At 42.4% G+C, this 13,579-nt stretch overlaps 1 protein-coding gene across 4 annotated transcripts in view; it reads right to left on the bottom strand.

Moving 5' to 3' along the window:
* Positions 1-13,579, bottom strand: part of robo3 (roundabout, axon guidance receptor, homolog 3 (Drosophila)) — a 515,549-nt gene that overhangs the window by 152,359 nt on the left and 349,611 nt on the right. For all 4 annotated transcript variants that reach the window (XM_059639127.1, XM_059639125.1, XM_048562049.2 and 1 more), the window contains 4 exons: positions 9,337-9,494; positions 8,049-8,169; positions 4,959-5,097; positions 3,963-4,090 (listed from right to left, as the gene is read on the bottom strand). In XM_059639127.1, coding sequence (XP_059495110.1) covers positions 3,963-4,090; positions 4,959-5,097; positions 8,049-8,169; positions 9,337-9,494 — 546 coding nt within the window. The remainder of the gene's footprint in view (positions 1-3,962; positions 4,091-4,958; positions 5,098-8,048; positions 8,170-9,336; positions 9,495-13,579) is intronic.

The following is a 13,579-nucleotide window of genomic DNA, read 5'->3' as shown; positions in this document are numbered from 1 at the left end:
GCATGAGCTCAGTCAGTCAGTGAGGCGAGAGGCCAAATCTTACAGGGCTCTTCTTTATTTGGACTATGGGCATTACTTGCTGGCCCAGCATCTATTGTCCATCTCTGGCTACTCCTGAGAAGGTGATGGCGAGCTGCCTTTTTGAGCCGCTGTTGTCCATTTGGTGTAGGTACCTCTACGGGGCTGTTGAAGGAGGGAGCTCCAGGATTTTAAGCCAAAGCCAAAAAGCTGAACCTTACCTGTTCCTCACCCGGATGGATGATAGAGGCTAGTAATCAACAGAGAAGTCCTCTGACTGGCTTGGCCCTGGTTTGTAGTGACATTATGTGCTAGTCTTCTACTTGCTAAGAATTGAACCTAGCAATTGCTATGCCCTGTGGAGGTTAGGTAACACCTTATTGTTGACAGTTTATAGGGGAAGAACATGGTTTGACTGAACCACCCACGTCTTTCAGAATTTGTCAGCTAAAGCATCTGCTGGCACAGTGAATACCAGGTCCTTTAGACATAAAATTCAAAGACCTTTGCTGAAGCTCAAGGACATTTTAAAGAAGGCCATTTCAAGAGAAGGGGTCACGAACTATTGGAGGTTTGATTTGCTCAGGGGCAAATCATCCTTGTTTTCTGTTTTTACAGACAGTCTGTGATTAAATGATCTGGTTTGTTCATCTGTTAAGCTAACCATTTGGAAGCCTTGGTGGTTGATTATTCATAGTTTCTATAACTCTTTCATAGTGGTAAAAGCATTATACTTATGGCCACCAAGATAGTCCCATTTCTTTCAACTGTAGACTGGAGCTGATAACTATTCAACAGTGGGTGGGCATTATAGCTCAGCTTGAAGTTTGCTCGTGAGCACCTTCTACCAACGGTTATAGGTCAATCATTAGGAGCAAAGGACACTGATTATTTGTGAAGATGAGTCATACCACATTATTTCCCTCTCAGCTGCTAGACCTGCTGAGTTTATCCAGCATTCTCTGTGCTCATTTGCCCTGGCTGATTAGCTTCTCTTCTGAGCACTTGCGTGAGCAGTGATGCGGTAACTTATATAAGCTTGGCTTTCTGCTAGTTCAGCAATTTATGTCTAGGTAAATCAGTTAGTCTAAGGCGTGTCACCTACTTTAAGCCCCTTGGAATCAGCACACCTCCAAGGTGCTGTGGTCTGAGCTGCATTCAATGGGGATAGTATTATGGTATTGATGGAGTTAGATCAGTGAGTTGGAGAATTGGACTCAGTGAGAATTTTGTGAATTATATGAATAAGTGTTCCAAAACACTGACAACTGTCTCAAAAATGATTGTCTTAACAGCTCAGCTGGTACACCAGTGTCCTTTCAGAGCCTGCCATGTAACCTGACCCACATGCGACTCTATTCTGAGTAACACTTTGTCCTTTGAAGTAGCTTAGCACACGACCTCAGGTGTGCAAGCAATCGTCTTTTACAGCAACTAGGCACAGGGGGTAAACATAGACATAGTAATGGCATTCTGGACCCAGCCATGAAGGAAACTTCAATCACTGATTGGAGCTCCTGTGACAGACTCCATCTCTTCGTTTCGCTGATGGACTGTCTCCTCCTTTGGCGCAGTGCCACATTTTACCTGCAATCACTCCTGGGGAGTGTTTTAGGACATTTTACTAAGCTCAAGGTGTTTTATCAATACTGGTTATTGTTATTCCATTTATCAATAAATAAATACTCAAGGAAATCTATTGATTTGAACTTTGATATAGCCACACTTAAAGCAGCTTATTTTTTTAAAATCATGATCTTCACATTGAATTACCAATTGCCTGTATGTGTTCTTGGCCTGTTCTAACCATTTTATTAATAGGCTAGTTTTGTCAGCAGTTTATAGCAATCTTGCATTCAGGGATCACTTTCTGCCAGATTGTTTCTGCTTTTATTAAGTTTGAGCCATACAAGCATCACAGGGCGAGTTATAATATAATGAGCTTCATTTTGACTGTTGGCCAGTCTATACATTTCCTTTCACCTAATCCAGGCTACCAGTTGGTACACTCATAACAGAACATCAAAACAAAAAACAAACATTTGTAAACCAGGAGCAGGTACTACATTTAGTCAATACCCACCTCAGCTTACTGATCCTAACATCAATATAGTACTCTTTATTGGGACTAGACATTTTGACCTGCCATACACACAGGGAAATATACTGACTGACTACATCACAAGGTAATCTTATTTCATTTCTCTTGATTTTCAGGACATGATCACATCTGCAGATGAGCTTTGAAAGGCCACTTCAGTTGGCGTCATATGTGATTATGGATTTATGTCGAGATGGAGGTTTTTCTTCCTTGAAAAACTTTTAACAAGTCAATGAGCATTCATTCATTTCTGATATTACATACAAAGGATTGGAGTCATCAAGTTCAATTTCATAACTTATTGTGGTAGAATTTGTAGCTGCAACCTCATAATTATAATTCTAGTTCCATGACTCCGACACTATCATGCCTTAAGTCTATGGGCATTTTGAGAATAATTAAAATATCAACATTATTCCCAGTTAAATAGGAATCAAGCTTCATCTCACCCTCATGCTCAAATAAAAGCCTCCCAAAACCTTGAGCTCAACTACGTGGAAGGACAAGGGAACATCATCACCTCTAGTTCCCCTTAAAATCGACACCATTCTGAATTGAGGGGCATATATCACCGCTCCTTTTTGGTCAATAATCATAACCTGGTACTGAATGGCAGTGGAGGAGGACCTTCATCATGGGAGGCTATAATAATTTCAGAGAATGCAGCTCACCAAAGTCCTCGGATGGCTAATATATACCAGCCTTCTAACAGATGTCTACATCTGAAAAATTAATTTTAAAAAGCAATCTTGTTCAAATGGCCAAACCAAGGAGGGTAATATAAATGAACACTTGGCTTCACAGTTTAGAATTTCCCTGTCTTTTTTGTCTCCGATATTCGCTTCAGGAGTGAGCAAATAGGTGGTGCACTGCTGGTGAGTGAGTGACAGTCAGTCAGTAGAGATAAAACCACTGGGGCATCCCTTTATCCCTGACAATTGCACACTTTAGCACAAAAAGGTTCAGTGGTAATTTTAAGGTTTGATTGGAGTGGGTGCTGAATTCTGCTCTCCAGCAGATGAAAATGAATGAGATGGAACTCTCAGACATTGCTTCCTCACAGAAGGCCATTAACCTGGAAGGGATGTTTCGTTTAGTTCTGACCTGACAGTTGAATCAAACCAAACCATTTAGAGAGATGCAGACTCCTGCCATGCACCAGAAAAGCTTTTCTATTTACAGCAACAATCATTTGAGACAAAGCCACTTTCAAATCTACCTAGCCCTGATAAATTCAGCTAATCTCATGGAGCACAGAGAGCAATATTCAATTTTTGTAACTTTTGGAAGATACTCAGCATTCTACCTTTATTCAAAAATACAATTAGGAAGGATGATTTCTTTTTAACAATCAAGCTTAATGGAATGTCCAATCCAGCACAATCTCCAGTGAGGACTAAGCAAGAGGAGGATGTCGGTGTTTCCTGCTGCCTTGCCCAGAGGTGACTGAAGTTCCTGGAGATTTCTGCTGGCCCTCGGAAAATTTGGCTGCAAAGATTAGACTCCACTGATATGGCCTTTAAATGGTCAATCCAGTAGCTTGACACTCATTGCCGAGGCTCATAGATCAAGAGACAAACTCTCCAGACACAGAAACATCACTTGACATTCACCGAGTTGGCACTTTCGAGTCAAAGCTACATCAAATACGTTTTGTGTTTTCAGAATGCTTTTCTCCTCAATACTGCTATCTGCTGGGAAGGTCAGCTCATTGACTCACTCCATCAAACACACTCTTGTGACGAGAACATCACACTTGATATGCAGAGTATTTCACTAAGGAAGCACATTCTCTGAATGCGCCAGCGTTCAGTTCAAAAATATCAATTTGAGAGCTCCTTACCGTGTACAGTCAGAGTGCCTGAGAACTCAACTTTACCCACACTGTTTTCTGCAATACAGGTGTATGTTCCTTCATCCTCACTGTCAACCCGTGCCAGCCGTAGGCTGTTGTCAGCCTGAATCTCAAACCTGCAGGAGACAGGAAGGAATTTCTTAGTTGCTTCCCGGACAGCTTGGTGCAAAATGAAATGAACTGCAAAATTTCCCATTTTTATGTGATGCACAAGCACCTGAAAACATCATTTCCCCATCTCTCATGCCGCCCTTCACGGGGCCAATTTTGAGTTTGTGTGACAGTATAAAATAGACCTTGTTGAACTGGTGCCCCATTTTACAGCTCTTCCAGCCATCTATTTCCACTGAATGATGCAGCTGATTACATACTTGAGAGAAACGAATGATATTGGAAGTCTAAATTATTCCATTATTTCTCACTTTCCCCAGTTCTTTTGCCTCCTCTAGTTCTGGTTTCAAATATGCCCGATTAAGTTGGGATACTGACACCCACATGCCAGCACCTCTTGAGCATTCTTCAGGCATTTAGCTCGATCAATGGACATGGGTGTAGGTGGCATTGTAACAAGGGCAGATCCTGAATTGAACATCTGTACTCCAGCAAGGAGGTCACTGCATAGTGGTCAAAGACAGGGAATCTTTATTGACTTGCTTTTGGTCTGCCTCCATAACAAACTGAGGTAATTGTCACAACCTTTCCCCTGGGGGTGAGGTGGCCAACACTGGGTAGAGATGGAATCCAACTCTTTTTGCTCCAGTATTTACCAATGAAACCAGCTGAGCCACATTCAGGCTTTAAGGATAATGGGGTGATGGAATGGTTTCCACTCTGCGCATCCGAATGAAGAGAATGTATGACATCATCATGATCAAACCTGGCTTTATACAGCAATTAGCAGCAACTTCAATTCCTTAAGGACTGAACAATCCTTTGACTGTGGACATAATGATACAAGGTACAATAATACTTGGGTTCCCCTACCTTCCACGTGGCAGCTCTCCCTCTTCCTTGCGCCAACGCGTTGTTGGAACCGGGTCCCCATGCACCTCGCAGTGAAAATCCACCGTGTCATCTGCCAGGACCACTTGATTTATTGGACGCTTGATGAAGGTGGGCCGCTCTGTAGGATTAGTAAGGGAAGAATGGTGTAAGCAAGCACCACAGAGTGCACACAAAAGGGCAACAGATGCACAGGGGTCAACCAACACACAGCACAGTTTTAGAATGTGGACCTTTAGGGCTTGTTGCAAGAATCTTTTAACAACACAATCATGATGCCTGTGCAAAATCCTCAGGGGCTGGATTTTTAACCAGTACATTGGAGACCGGTACGGAGACTATTGGGCAATATCTGCTGGTATGCTCCTTTGCCAGCATGTCCTGCACTGGGCTTTTTTTTGGGCAGAGGCAGGTAGGCATGCCCACTGAAGCATCAGAAACTAGACCGGCTCTCTGGAGGTTGCCTCCACTCACAGATGTAGGGTAGGCATTGGATTAAATCAGAGCTTCAGTCAGGCTTTGAGGTCCACCATAAATGCCTAGTCACCAGCCACAGAATGTCCTTTGGAAGGTTCTCCTTCTACACGGGTCCAGCTCATTTAGCAATTTTTAAATTTGAATTTTGAAAGATGGAGGTCCGTCCTCTCTCTCTCTCTTTTCCCTGAACTACAGACTACTGTTCCCCTGTTCGAGAAATTCCTGTTGTTTCTCCAGATCTGACAATCAACTTGCTATGAAGTGGCCAATTTGATGAAAATCACTGCTAAGTGATTATTTCCTACTAGGAATGAGGACCGTCCAAACATCATTTAATCTGATATCACAATGCAAAAGGCAAAACTCTGCCCCAAATAGATACAATTCCTCAGAACTTCAATCTCGGACTGTCACTCTAGTCAGTTACTGTCTCTGTGGACTGTTGCTCTGTGTTCCACAAGCAACTGAAAGCAACATTTCCACACTCCTCATGTTGATCTTCAGGGGTGGCACAGTGGCTAGCACTGTTGCCTCACAGTGCCAGGGACCCAGATTCGATTTTACTCTTGGGTTACCGTCTATGTGAAATTTGCACATTTTCCTCTGGTCTGCATGGGTTTCCTCCCACAGTCCAAACATGTGTAGGTTAGGTGGATTGGCCATGCTAAGTTGCCCATACTGTCCAAGGATGAGCAGGCTTAGGTGGGTTAAGCATGGGAAATGCAGGGTTACAGGGATGGATCAGCGGGTTAGGTATGGGTGGGATGCTCTTTGGAAGATCGCAGTGGACTCGACGGGCCAAATGGCCTGCTCTGCACACTGTAGGGATTCTATGATTCAGAATCCAGCGATTGACTCCTAATCCACCCAGAAGGGAACAAAAAATATGCCAGAGAGCTGAGTTCGATTCAACAGTAATACCAGGGATGCATTGAACTGCATAATAAAACCATCAAGTTCCAGCCATTAGATTCACAGAGTTCAGCATCTGAAATGGTCACTCTGATTCTCAGACATATAGATATCAAGCACCTACAGGGTCACCATTAGACTGAATGACCAAGCTTCCTCTTGTTAGCCCTTGCAGCCCTCCTCCAGCTATTGGGAGAGGTAGAGATTGCCGAACCATCACTCCCTGTAAAACAAGTACATGCTGACTGATCAGGAGCAGTTCTCACATTGACAAAGATGATCCTTTTCTGACTCACTTTGTTTCTTACAGCAGCGTTTGTCTGATTAGGTTGTACGAGCTTATGTTCTATTATAAGGCAGAGAGGGAAGAAAAGGCACAAAATTCTACCTTCGGCTTAATTTTCAGTGAACCAAGGGGCACTGTATTAAAATTAGGGGTCACTCTTTCTTGAAAGAGATGAGGAATTTTTTTTCTCTCAAAGGGTTGTGCAACTCTCTGCCTCAGAAGTTGGAGGAAGTGCAGTCATTTTAAAGACTGAGATGGGTAGATTATTTGAGGTAACAAGGTGCAGAGCTGGATGAACACAGCAGGCCAAGCAGCATCAGGCGAGCAGGAAGGCTGATGTTTCGGACCTAGACCCTTCTTCAGTTCCTGCTATCTCTGGGTAGACTATTTTTAGGCAATGGAACGAGGGTTGTTGGGGAGATGGGAAAGTGCAATTCCAAACACAAACACATCACCCGTGATTATGTTGCACAGCAGACTGGCTGAGTGGTCTGATTCTGCTCCGAGTTTATATAAAAGGAAGAATAATTCAGTGTCCTGTTAGTTTCCCAAATGAGGTCACCCACCCTTGGAATCGAGCCTGGATCAAGGGAGTTTACTTTCATACCAAACAAGGAACTGAATAGCTTGATTCACTGGGCATCTGTCTGATGTTTTTGCTACAGATACACTATTCTGCCATGTCCCCACACCCAAAGTCCCATCAACCTCCTTACCTGAAGGCATTGAACCTCTGATAGTAACCATTTCTGAGTTGAGGTACTCTGCATTCAGATCTTGGGCAAGAGTAGCTGCTTTATCCTGGATGGTGTCAGGGTTTTTGTACATTGTTAGAACTGCACCCATCCAGACAAGTGGAGAGTATTCCATTACACTCCTGATTTGTCTTGTAGATGGTGGCCAGCCTTTTGGAAGGTAAGTATTGAGTTAATCACTGCAGGATTCCAAGCCCCTGACCTGCTCTTACACCTATAGTATTTGTATGGCTGGTCCAGTTCAGTTTCTAGTCAGTGGTGGCTTCCTGGATGTTGATGGTATGTCCAGTGTACAACTGAGACATACGGGCAAAACAACACTAGATGGGCTGCAGTTGTGGAAATATCATTGTTGTCAGGAACCTGGACTGCAAACAGTTGTAATCTACAATCAGTATAATAATCTCAATGGCTGAGCAGACAATAAAATTGTAAATTTGGATAAGCATCCATGAGGTGACTGGCGCCTTTGGGATCAGATGGTCAAGTCTTCCAGGGAACAAGGAAAAAATTGAGGAGGGCAAGTGGAAGTGGGAGAGTAAGCAGGGTCAACTGAGGCTTACAGGCAGATTATTGGCATGACGGTTTCTGCCTCACAGACGGAAGGCAAATCAAAACTAGATTCACAAAACGTCTACTTACCAAATACGACCAAATCTGCAGGCTCACTGTCCCTTTCGCCCACCATGTTGGTTGCCACACAGACGTACATACCAGCATCAGTCTTCCTTGTGTTTGAGATCATCAGCTTTCCTCCACGGATCTAGAAGAGAAAACATCATCAAATCACACCACCAGACACCTACAGTTAAAACCGCAAATGGTTCATTTGTCTGGCAGGGAAAATTGGTTCGTAGTAGGTTGAGGAACAGATTATACTGAAGTGCAGTACACTGGAGGGGGAGAATACATTACAGTGTGGCACATTGAAATGACAAATGGTCTATTGGAACATGGTACGCTGTGGGGAAAGAGTTTTATGGGATGTCTCACGCCATAGGGATAGGGTATATGGTGTGTGTTACAGTGTGGGAACAGAGTATACGGGATGTGGTCTACTTTGGCCAATGGTGTATTGCTGTGCAGTACACTTTGTGGGCATGGTAAATTGGGGCATTGTATACTTGACCATAGTGTGCAAAGCATGTGTTACAGCCTGGGGGCATGATACACTGGGGTCTGTTCCATCTGAGGGCATTTTAGATTGGAGAGTGGTTGACTGTGGGGACAGGGTATGTGGGGTTTGGTATATTAGGACAATGGGATATAATACTGAAGGGTCTGGAATGTTATTTTGTTGAAATTTTACTCTGGTAATGCAGATTAAATTGGGCAATTAAAAAGAAGTAGTAATATTAAAAGTCACAGTAAGTTAAACATAAATATCAGAAAGTGTTCACGTGAAGAACTAATCTTTTAATATCAGTTGCCCCCTGGGATCGAGTGAATGGCACAGTGGCTCAGTGGTTAGCACTGCTACCTCACAGTGCCAGGGACCTGGGTTTGATTCCACCCTCGGGCAACTGGCTGCGTGGAGTCGCACGTTCTTCCCGTGTCTGTATGGGTTTCCTCTGGGTGCTCCGGTTTCCTCCCAGAGTCTCAAAGATGTGCAGGTTAGGTGAACTGGCCACACTAATTTGCCCTGGATTAGGTGGGTTAGGGGGGGAATGTGACTGTGTAGGATGCTCTGAGGTTTGGTGTGGACTTGTCGGGCCAAAGGGCCTGTTTCCACACTGTAGGGATTCTATGATTCTAATTCTTTGCACAAGTTTCATTCAGTTTAATAACAGTCTTTTACTTGTTTCAGTGAAGAACTGTTTGCCCCTCATGCTTTAACATGTGACAGGAAGCGAGTCTCTGTGCAGTTCACCAGCATACCCTGTCCATGCCCTATCACAGCGAGCAGTCTGTGCTGTTAGACTCAGCTTACCGTGATCCGCTCATCCTTGTCGTTAATGAGGATGTTGTTTTTCTTCCAGGAGATAGTTGGTTCTGGATGCCCTCTGGGTGGAAGGCACTCCATCACAGCGGGCTCTCCAGCTGCCACCACAACATCACTGGGTGTTTGACGGAAATCATCCCGCAGGACTGCGAAGAGACCATGACAGAAAATCTTCATCAGCCAGGAGAAGGCAACTGTTTTCATTAACTGAACGGATGCTGGCGATTTAAATCGAAACCATCACAAGAAAACATCACAGCTCATGATTATTCCAACTGCTGCCATTCTTTGAGATGTACACCTGCATCAATTCAACTGCCACCAGCCACGGCTAACACAGGTAAACGCTTCATTACAGTGAAGATTCTCAATGCCAGGGGATCCAAATTATAAACAGAAAGAAATGCACTTGGATAGTGATGTGATGAAGAACAAAGTTGTAGTGAAAGACGAAGAGGCGCGACCACTGAAGCAGATTGAATAAACACATTCAAGCAGCAACTGAATGCGTTCCTAGGGACAGGAGGCAAACAGCATCAATGCATGGAGAACTGACAGCCTTATTGGGCCTAACAGTCTTGCCAAGCTTTACAAAGTTCTTATCTTCCCACACCTCATGCAGAATCACTGGGGTACACACACCTAATCGCACCAGTATTAGCTAGACATTAGTGCAATTATCCTGTGTCTTACCTTGGCACGGTACAACAACCTGTTGTATGATAAGAGCCTTTGGCAGACTTCACTAAGAACAACACAGCTACAATATAAAACAAGTAAAGATTTCATTCTATCAACATGATCGGACTAAAGACAGCCTAATCAGCATCTACTAAGTAATTCCTGTATTTATTCAGTCCCAAGCAGTTCCATTAAAGCTTGTAATGGCCCACATCACCCTTGATCTATGTACACATTAGTTCCTGCCTGCAAACTGCACCAAATTGCACCAGCTCATTTTTCCCTCCTTTAGTAATTCAATTTGGTCTCTACTGATCTGAATTAATGAAAATTCCCAGTCAGATGGATGGAAGATACGTCCATTACCCAAAGTAGCAGCTAACCCTGCAGTCAGTCAAAAAACCATTGAGAGAACTAAAGTCGACTCATGGCTCCCAACCAGCATATATTACAGGAACAGACGAGCATAGCAATTAATTAGATCCATAGAATATACTCCAAATATCTCCCCTGGGAGTTCCGGAAATACACCAGGGAGAGGAGGATTATCAATTCTGTGCAGCCTGGATGGAAAAAAGCAACAGATTCAATGTCAAAGCTGCTGCATCACTTCAAACGTTGCCTGTTCTCCTGGAGCTTGACACCCAGGAATACACATCCACCCTAGATTTTTCACACAGCATTTATTCTTTGTTCTTTGCAAAGCCACATGTGTTTAGGATTGGGGGCTGTAGTTTCGAATTTTAAAGTGATATTTATAAAACAAAGAGGACTGCTGTCAGGAACATAGTTCGAAAGGGGCAGGGAAATTATTAAGTGCAAAGCATTGCTAGTATCCACACTGGATTCAAATATTCTGAACCAGGGTCATGGGAGAATACTGTAAAATTAGGGCTATGATGTTTTAGAAATGAGTGCTGGGACTGGGGTTTCACTGTTTCTGCTCTATTATGACAACAACTAATCTTTTACTCAATGCATTCCCAACTTTTGCCAACAAATATCCTGTCCCATATTGTCCATTTCACCCAACATCCCTAGTCTTGCTGATCTACACTGAACATCCTTATCTTTGGCATTCAGCATAAAATCCTCTCCATGTCGTTGCGCCATTCTAAGATATCGGTCATTCCATCTTACATCTCATCCCAAACATCCAACTCTTGAGATTTGGGACTTCTGTCCATGGAATGTTTCATGTGCAAAGGACAGGCCAGTTCTTGTGTGCATAACAAGTTTGACTCTCAGTATTTTAAATGTCCACTGCATGCTACAGCTCTACTTTCTAGCTCTATCTGGAGCTTTGTTTACTTTTCTCTGAGTCCACATCCAGGCTTACCTGATTGAGAAACATGTACATCACCAGGAAACAGGCTTACATTACCAAACACAGAAAACATTAAATCCAAATTTATCTCCCCTTCCCTTTGTACACTTTTAGTGATAGAGTCCATAATCAACTCAGTCATAGATTTTGAACTCCTTTCTTAAAATTCTTCAGCATGTCCTTTCTGCCTTTGCTCTTACAAATATCTTTGAAAGGTGTTTCTCCAGGTTAAACTTTTGTCACTCGCCATCAGAAATATGGCCTCCTCTTCCCTCAGTGTCTGACTTCCAATGCTGTAAGGACTGTTTTCCATATCAAATTCTTCACCAATTTCTTCACACTCAATTCACTTCTCCAGCCAATATTCTCTGCCATGGGTTCAATACAACATTTCACAGTTGAAGTGTCCTGCATTACGAGTTATTTATTACAAATTGGGGAGTGGTACAAATTCTAGTTGAGTTGTTAATCTCTTGATGCGGTTGAATTGTGTTTCAGCAGCAAGCATTTCATTGACATTCAAGACATATACAAAGAAGCAGGTCACATATAGAATACAAATTACCCATTGGACTTCGCAGTTTGAATTCTCACATAATATCTTATGTTTTGAAGTAATTTCAGGTCACTAATGATGTTTTGGGGTTCTGATGACAGTTACAAATGACCACTGAACCCTAGAATTTGATTACTGGTTTGCAACTACTCCCTTGAGCCTTTAATTGTATCTGATGACACTTCACAGTGTTATATTTCAATGCTGGGCATGGATGTGTGTGTTAGAGGAAGACAGCTACAGAAAGCCGTAATTAATTTAAATCTATCTTCATGGATCAACAGAAATTAAGCCATAGTTATTACAACTATAAAGTAACGGTCATTATAGCCTCATTGCCAACACAGAGAAATGTACTTCATTCTTCCCAGTGAAGTCCGACACTAAAATTAATCCTCTTCTGTTGTTCCAGTGTGTCATGGCAATACTGTGTTCACATGTGCTGCAAATAAATATTCAGGGCAGGCATGGCTGTCAGCAAACTACCTTCTATTCAAAATGGAAAATACTAATTATGTACAGGACATCACTTCACACATGGTCTCTAATGACAACAGTCTCCCAATAGTTATGAAATGCTACATCATGTGCCCTGAAGAATTAAAACTATCTTATTTATGTGGTTGCATTAATATTTTATTAACCCTTTACACTACATCTCTAGTGGGTCTCCAATTCGACTTGTAACGTTATTTATGTCTCCTTATCCTATATCTCTAACCACAAAATTAACTACAGAGGAGAGAGGCCATTCATCATAGAATACCCAAAAAGCAGGTGCCTGCTTTTATAGGCACATAGTAAGAATTCTATGCTCTCTGTTGTATAGGTTGCCAGGAATTAATTTAAAAGATATGTTTTGGTTGGGTCATTCAGTCCCATTCACTTAGAAGATTTGAGTATCTTAATGGAGGTTAGCGTAGAGTAAGCAATGTCATCGAGCATCACATGGTTAATTGATTTTGAACAGCCAGTGCTGGAGAAACTCAGCAGATCTGGCAGCATCTGTGGAGAGAGAAACAGAGTTAGTATTTCTAGTTCAGTATGACTGTTCTTCAGAAATGAAAGGGGCTAGAATTTTATTTTAGTACCGTTGACAGAGGATAAAGAGTGAATGGAACAGATGGTGAGGGTGCCCAGAGCAAAAGACATATGGAGTGTGAATGGCAGTAAAGGAGAGATCGAGATGCAAAATGGGTGTTAATGATAGATGTGAAAATAGTTCCCCTCTGCTGACAGCAAAGTCAAAAGGCACAAATAAGGGAAGCTGTAATCAACACGGGTTACAGAAATCATGCTCTGAAGTTGTTAAACTCAACGTTGAGCCCAGAAGTTTCTTTTTTATGATTGTCACATGTACCTAGGTACAGTTAAAAGTTTTGTTGTGTGTGCAATACAGGCAGATCGTACTACACAAAGTGCACTAGGGTAATACAACAGAGCAAAAAATTTAATGTTATGACTACAAAGAAAGTACACAAAAGAGCGAGGTCAACATTTAAATTTAAAATTTGAGAGTGTGCCAAAATGGGAAATGAGCCATAATTCCTCCAGCCTACTTTATGCTTTGGAACACTGTTCAGTTCCAGGATAGAAATGTTAGTACAGGAATGAGGTGATTTATTAAAACAACAAGCAACTTGAAGGTTAGGAAGAATGGAAATATT

This window comes from Stegostoma tigrinum, chromosome 32, assembly GCF_030684315.1.
Source record: "Stegostoma tigrinum isolate sSteTig4 chromosome 32, sSteTig4.hap1, whole genome shotgun sequence".
NCBI lineage: Eukaryota > Metazoa > Chordata > Chondrichthyes > Orectolobiformes > Stegostomatidae > Stegostoma > Stegostoma tigrinum.
Note: the sequence above shows the minus strand (reverse complement) of the source record. Positions and strands in the feature narration are given on the sequence as shown.